Here is a 7,501-nt window from a genome sequence, read left to right as displayed (position 1 = left end):
CGAACTCAGAAATCCACCTGCCTCTGCCTCCCAAGTGCTGGGATTAAAGGCGTGAGCCACCACTGCCTGGCACAAATTAAGATTTTAAATCTTACAAATATATTATTTAAGTTGAAGTGTTTTGACATGAAAGTGACAGGCTATGACAGGTTACCTGGATACCATGTGGGTTAGTGTTATCAATTTCTCAAAACACAAGTTCCTGTCAACTGCAAATGGTACTTTTACTGCATGGAACCTCATAGATATGAATAGAAATGGACCCTAACTTTCTGAGGCAAAAAAAAGAGAAAAGATTTTAATATCCTTCCATCAATACTAAATGCCATTTTCATCTTATACTTTGCTATCGATCAGGCTGCTCCCAATTATCTTCTAGCCTGTTCCTTAGCAGTTACATCGGAATGCCACCCCTGGGCTTTCTGCCCTCTGTACCCTGGACTGTTTCTTCATGAACTGACCATATTGGGGAGTCAGTGGGCAACCAAAGAGCTGTTAGTACGAGCACTAGGAAGGCAGTACTAACTCAGATCTGCACGGGCCGGATCGCTTCTGTTCTTACGAAGGTAGCACTAAGCCAGATCGCTCCGGTTCTTGATTCCTCCATTCTTTACCTGCTGTCTTTCTCTGATAGCATGCTGATCCACATGGACAGAGATGCCAGAGGTTCAGTGCCTGTGACAATGGCCCTCCTTGACAAATGGGGAGTTGGTAAACACACTAATTTTCTATACACAGTAGCTAAGTTCTTCTTGGCCATCCTCAGAGGTCTCATTTTTGACAGTGGTAACCAGCTTGATAGTGCACTTTCAAAAATTACATTTTATTCATCTGCTTTACTGGGGGTGGGAAACGGGAATGCCATGGAGCATGTATGGGGTCAGAAGACCACTTGTATGAATCAGCTCTACCCTTCCAGCATGTGGGTCATGGGATCAAACTCGGGCCTTCAGGGGTGCTGGCAAGCATGCTTACCCACTGACCCATCTTGTCACCCTGGTAATGCATTTTTTAACTGGCTGTCTTCTTGTCTCCCTTCCCCATGCCCTCCCACTACTTCTGGATTCAGACTGAGACTATACCATCAGTGCCTCATTCTGAGACTTGGCTTCTGGGAGATCGCTAATTAAGCCAAAGTGAAAACCCAGTGAGGAGGCCTCCAAGCTACAGCTTTCCACTTTTCTCTTCTTCTTCTTTTTTTTTTTGGTTTCTCTGTGTAGTCCTGTCTGTCCTGGACTCACTCTGTAGACCAGGCTGGCCTTGAACTCAGAAATCCACCTGCCTCTGCCTCCCAAGTGCTGGGATTAAAGGTGTGCACCACCACTGCCCGGCCCAGTTTTCAATTTTTAAAGTTTCTTTAACAAGACAGGACCTCGGGTGGCCCAGTCTGGCCTCATACTATGTAGCAAAGGATGACCTTGAACTTCTAATCCTTATGTCTCGCTTCTGCCTCCACACCGTTGTTTTCAATAATAAGATTAGTGTTGCTATGTCCACTGCCCAAAGCCTGTGTCTAATTCAGCAGCAGGAAAAGTTGTGCTACTTATTGGTCCTCTGCCACCTCTCAAGAAAACAGTATTAAGGTGTAGTGAATGTAGGCTGGCAGCTAAAGGGTAGGCAGGGCATATTTGACTGGCATGTGTGCAGTTATGGGTTGTCTCTATCTCTAGTTCTGGAGGGAAGAAAGCTGGGCATGGTGGTTCACACCAGAACCCGGGCACTCAGGGAGACTCCTGTTGGATCTGAATCCAGTTAGGTTTACGTAATGACTTCAGGTCTGCCTAGACTTCATCTGGTTGACTGTGAGTGGGAAGGAAGCCTATCTCCAATGCACAGACAGCAGGGACAAGGGATGGCTGCCTGAGTCATCTTACTCCTAAGCCTAGAACAAGAGCACGCTGCCCCCTCCTGAGCGCTTACTTGGCAGACCAAGTAAAGCTGGGGGATGGATGAGCAAGCTTCCCTCATCTCTCTTCTTCCCCCTTCCAACACTGAAGGCTGGAATCAGAGCCCAGTACTCAGTCTTTATTTATCTAGCGTCCTGATGTCCAGGAGAGGCAGACACAGCAGGAGCCTCAAGACTCCAAAGTTCTTGTCACTCTTCTAGACGAGGACATCAAGTGGGATGGTCACTCATGTCCATTTTCTCAAAGTCCAAGGAGTTGTCAGGAGGCAGGCAGGGGCTGTGCCTGTGGAGAAAACATATGGCATTGACTGGCCTTGAGACCTCTGATGGGGGAATGAGGTAGACACAGCAGCTGTCTGGAGGGAAAGGTGCCAAGTGGGGACCTTGGCCACCTGCCATGAGAACCAGTTGACCAGGATAAGCCAAAACACAGAGCTGGAAGGTACTGTGCTGTTTTTCAATTTTTTTTTTTTTGGAGGAGGACAAGAGACAGGGGTTTTACTCTATCCCAGGGTAGCTTAGAACTCACCAATACCCTAGGCTGATCTAGAACTTGCTTATGGAACTCAGGCTAGCTTGAACTCATGGCAATCTTTCTAGGTCAGCCTCCAAGTGCTAGGATTCAGGCATGTTCAGCATTGTTATAGGTATGGAGGCCCTAGTAGGCAAACATCTCTCACTGTAGGAATCTTCCTTTCAAAAGGGGAGGGAGAGATGTGCAAAGAAGTAAACTAACCAGGTGGTAGGAAATTCTATGTACCATCAACAGAACCACGAGCTCTCCCATGAAGGCCTTCATGTCACATGGTAGATGAGGGCATTTTCATGTGAAGATCAGAGAAGAGAGGAGGCCTAAATCTCATTGCCCCCAATTAGGAGGAAAATTGTGATGTCATAGGCATGAAGAAGCAGGGCAGTGGAGGGATCGGTGTTTGCCCTTCCTGGTGCACTAGAGAGCCTCGAGCAGGAGAGGAGACAGGTGGCCTATTTTCCATTCTGTTTTTGACTCTTACATTTACTAATTTATAATGGGGATGCTTGTGTGGAGATGCTTGTGTGCACAGCAGAGGGCAACCTGCAGGAGCTGGTGATAGAACTCAGGTTATCAAACTCAGCAGCGAGTGTTTTTACCTGCCAAGCCACCTCCCTGCCCTAATGTCCATTTTTGAAAGCTCTCTGAGTAGCAGGGAAGAGGAACTGTGGGGTCACAGGAGACTGGGAAGGGGACGGCTGCTTGCCAAGAAAGACAACCTTGAAGGAAGAGGGGCTCAGGAGATGGCTCAGCACTTGCTCCTTTTGCAGAGACCCTGGGTTCAGTTGACAGCTCCGGATGGTGGCTCACAACCACCCACAGAAACTCTAATTCCAGGGGATCTGAAGCCCTCTCCTGATCTCCATGGACACTGCACACACATGGTCTACTATACATGCAGAAAAAACACTGATACATATAAAATTAAAACAAAACAAAAAGGAATATAAGAGCTTTAATGTCCAGATGCCAAAGACACTTGAAAGAAAAAAATATTCCTATGAGATGGCTAAGTAATTAGTAATTAGACAATATGCAACCATCCCTGAGCATTCCCTGTGGAGAATTAAAAGTCTTCTGGGCATTTCTACTCTTATAACCTAAATCTTTTATCTACCCCTGTTCTATTAAAAACACCAACAACAAAAATACCCAATGACTATCAGACATAATAAGAGGTTAACCTTTAGCTAAGAACTCTCCTAAAGCATGAGATACAAGGGAAATGGTAGGATGTGACCCGGGATGCAGGGAGCTGGTGGAGCTTAGAAGCCAGTGAGTGAATAGGAATGGGGGAAGAGAGGAAGTTTTTTGGGAGACATATCATGTACACAGACTAAGAATTAGACAGGAGATGATTAAGCAAGGTGGATATGCTCTTAAGCATCTGTACATTTGTCCACTGAGGATGGAGCTAGAGGTGGAGAGTGGAAAGGTGGGACCAGGTCACCGGGGATGCAGGCTGTGCTTTGGGTAAGAGCTGGTCTGATAGAACTGACATCACCCAGAGCTTTCTGTGCAGAAGCCAACACACTAAGATTTCCTCTGAGACCATTCTGGGACTATCACAGGATTGGAAAGGACAAGATGAACCAACATGCTTAGGCTGGAAGAAGGCGAGAAAGAAAAGGCAGAGCTGCAGGGACAGAGACCCTACGGAGGTGCTCAGATGAGGGTGGTTAAAGGTGTGAACTTTCCCTTGGAGTGGTCCAGCAAGGGAAGGTTTCCCACTCTTTCTTCCATTTCTGCCAATCCCAGAGCATTTTAAGACTTTTTCTTAATGGCCCCATCATTAACATATACTATACTAACAATACTATACTATATATACTATATACTATACTATAAAACATTACTAAAGTATCTCAGACATATTGTATATGTATTTATGTATTGTGTACAGTAACTAGATCCTTTTCCGTGCATCTCTCCTCCTCACCCCCTCACCCCTATCAGCACAGCTGGAAAGCAGTGAAGGGGACACAGGGACCAAGGAAGGAAAGAACATAGGGGATGCGGTAAGAATCAGGGACTTTGTTCCAGTGTGAATCAGAAGCCACCAGAGAGTTTGGCTTTTTTTTTTGTTTTATTTTTCGAGACAGGGTTTCTCTGTATAGCCCTGGCTGGCCTCAAACTCAGAAATCCACCTGCCTTTGCCTCTCAAGTGCTGGGATTAAAGGCGAGTGCCACCACTGCCCAGCTCACCAGAGAGTTTTAAGCAAGGGTTTATCACGACTAGAATTCAGGTCATTATATGGAAACAAGAGGGTCAGGCAAGACACGGAAAGGCTGGGGCAAGTGCCCTGGCAGAGGAGGACTGTGAAAGGTGTAGTCAAGTAGAGGCTGCAACTTGGGGACAAAGAATCATGGTTTTTTGGATTCTGGATGCATAGCCAAGGCTATGTATGGGAATGGGGCTGGGACTAGTTCTTGAAGGTATTTAAACTAGAAAATCAAGGGAGTTGTGAAGGGAAAAAAGACATGATCGAGTGAGCCTCCTTTACCTCTCCAGTTGTGGGTGAACTCGGTGGCTGCACCTGCTCAGCACACTGCAGGAAGCGGCGCATGTGTTCTGCACAGTTGCCAACTGCTGCCTCATTCAAGCGGAGACACTCTTCAAAGGCTTCAAACGGCTCGGCACAGGCCTGTCGGATCTGGCGGATGATAGGGCTGTGGGGCATTATAGACCCTGAAGCATTCAAACCCCACTGCCTGGCACCCTCTAGCCCCCCAGTTTTACACTCACTGGGAGGACGTGCAGCGAGCAATGCTCATCTTAAGGTGGTGACAATCTCGATGCCACGACTCTGGCTTGGCTGCCACACACTGGCCATACTGATCCAGCTCCCGGCTGCAGTATCGAGCAGTGACTTCCAGGGCTGCCTGCCTGCGAGACAGGGTAAACAGGGTAAACTGTAGATAATCTCAAGAGTAGGCAAGAAAGAGTTCTGAGTTTGGCCTGTGATTGGACTAGGGATCCAGTCTGGGTATGGGAATTTTAAGGATACTGTGATAGGGACAACCAACGAGGGGCAGAAATAAGCACCCATCCCTGAGCGTGGTGGAACAAGGTGGGATTTCCGGGGAGATAGTGGAAGTCCTAAAACAAAGTCTGGCTATTGTGAGGCAGGCTTGGAGTATCTCCCAAGAGTCTTGAGTGCAGTCATTTCCCGTTGGGGATCACGCAGCCTGACAAGCATGACCTAGAGTTACAGGGAGTTGTAACTCACATCTCCGGGCGAGTTCAGGCGCCGATCAGTCAGGGAGAAGAGACCCGCCTTTTCCGGTATCAGGTTGTCGTGGCGGCTCCCAACCCAGACCTCCTGGCCTCACTCTTCCGGTCGCCGAGCGTCCCCGCCACTCGTCCCACACACGTTCAGCCTTCATGGCTGTGTCCTGCTTTGCCTTCCGGTTCACTGCCTATCCGGGAGGCGGGCCCTGTAACTACTTCCGGTCCGTCAGCTACTTTAGTTTATTTACTTCCGGCTTGTGGTGGCCGTAGGTCAAATTCACAGTTGCTCGCGCTGCCACCTTCCCCGCTGGAGTTAGAGGCCACCGGCCCGCGTGACCATGGCACTGCACACGCTGCGGCTGGGGCGGCAGCTGTGCCCGCTGCTGCTGAGTCTAGGAACACTCAGCTCAGGCTGAGCTGCTAACATCGGCTTTAAGCCACCCCATACTCTCCTCCTGACTTTAGTTCCAACGTGATGGAAAGGAATGACCTTAATTGCCACATTGGGCCTCTCATCCGATTATTCACTCAGACATGTCCTTTTCCGGGCATAGGTGGTAAAGGCAGGGTGAGAGTGGGTTTTATTGCTTGCTCCTTGCAATCATGGACAAGTTAATTTATTTGTAATTTTCCACACTTGCCTTCAGATTATAGGGCTAGACCTGGAAGTTCATTTCCCTGTAAGGCCAAATACTCCAAGTATGGGGAGGTCTAAGACTAGAGAAAATGGGCGGTAACCATCTTAGCATGCAGTTGTAAACTGAGGATGACTGCTGTGGCCTCCTTCATACTATTCAGTGACACTTTTGGGGAGACATGACACTCCACACTTCTAGTTGTCTTTTGTCTGGTTGCTCTGCCAAAAGAGTCATTAAGAATCAAATGGAGACAACTAAATAATTCTAAGTCTTGAAGTGAAGCGGATCTGAGAAATGAAGATCTCAAGAGTGCTTTGGTTACTGAGGTTCCCTTTTTGAGAGCTCATTCAAAGAATTTTAAAATGTACTCATTTAGGACGCTCAAGGGAATTGTTATTAGTCTGAGAGAAGGCACCAGGACAGGCAAGCTGTAAACATCAGGAGCTGCTAAGAGGGAGCAGAAAAAGGAAACTAGGGACCAAGAGTATGATGTACATGTGAGAATGTGAGGATGCACAACTGCGTGTGCAGGCAGAGGTCAGCGGCAGGTGGCTTCCTCTATTGCTTTACATCTGAAGTTTTTTATGGAGATAGGGTGTCCCTGAACCTTGAAGCCCACCAGTGAGCTTGAATTGGCAGGCCAGTGAGTACCTGGGATCCTGTCTCCTCCTCATCCCAGCATCGGGATTCCAAGTGTGCCCCGCCATGCCTTTTATGCAGGTACTGGAGATCCAAAACTCAAGTCCTCCTGCTTGCATTGCAAGCACTTTACTCACTTAGCCATTCCCCCCAGCCCCTTCCCTATTTCTTATGAAATCAGGTAACTATCTTATGACTCAATAATTGCTTCTTGAATGTTTGTCCCAGATACAAGAAGTTTGTATCTACAAACATGTATGTGGCCTTCTAGGGAAACGTTATCTCTTAATGCCTCAAACTGGAAACAATCCTTCAAAGTGGATGGTACAAGTAGTCTACGCATACTTTGGAGTACTATACAGCAATGCAAAGGCATGAACTAATACATACAACTTGCACAAACTTAAAATGTCTGTTTCAGAAAATAACATTATGATTCTATTTACACGTATTTCTTGAAATTATAGAGAACATGTTGAAGGGTTAGAGATAATGAGAGAAGGCATAACAGGAGAAACTGTGTAGTAATGTGTCCCTTGAGTAACAGCAATTTA

The 7,501-nt window shown here is 47.2% G+C and overlaps 1 protein-coding gene across 1 annotated transcript; it reads right to left on the bottom strand.

Annotated features, from left to right (window-relative positions):
* Window positions 1-2,004: 2,004 nt before the first annotated feature.
* Chchd5 (coiled-coil-helix-coiled-coil-helix domain containing 5) lies at window positions 2,005-5,852 on the bottom strand. The gene is made up of 4 exons (XM_031371864.1): window positions 5,669-5,852; window positions 5,185-5,325; window positions 4,943-5,108; window positions 2,005-2,189 (listed from the first exon to the last, which is right to left on the bottom strand). Coding segments are annotated over exons 1-4 (333 nt in total). The 5' UTR covers window positions 5,671-5,852; the 3' UTR covers window positions 2,005-2,165.
* Between the last annotated feature and the right edge of the window lie 1,649 nt (window positions 5,853-7,501).

This window comes from Mastomys coucha, unplaced genomic scaffold (assembly GCF_008632895.1).
Source record: "Mastomys coucha isolate ucsf_1 unplaced genomic scaffold, UCSF_Mcou_1 pScaffold15, whole genome shotgun sequence".
NCBI lineage: Eukaryota > Metazoa > Chordata > Mammalia > Rodentia > Muridae > Mastomys > Mastomys coucha.
This window is presented reverse-complemented; position numbering and strand designations above follow the sequence as displayed.

What these genes read in the sequence shown, in the direction of transcription:
- Chchd5 (XM_031371864.1), bottom strand. An exon ending in GCTCGCTGCACGTCCTCCCA is followed by an intron (nt 5,109 to 5,184) that starts GTGAGTGTAAAA and finishes AATGCCCCACAG; the next exon opens with CCCTATCATCCGCCAGATCC. An exon ending in GTTCACCCACAACTGGAGAG is followed by an intron (nt 2,190 to 4,942) that starts GTAAAGGAGGCT and finishes TTTTCTCCACAG; the next exon opens with GCACAGCCCCTGCCTGCCTC.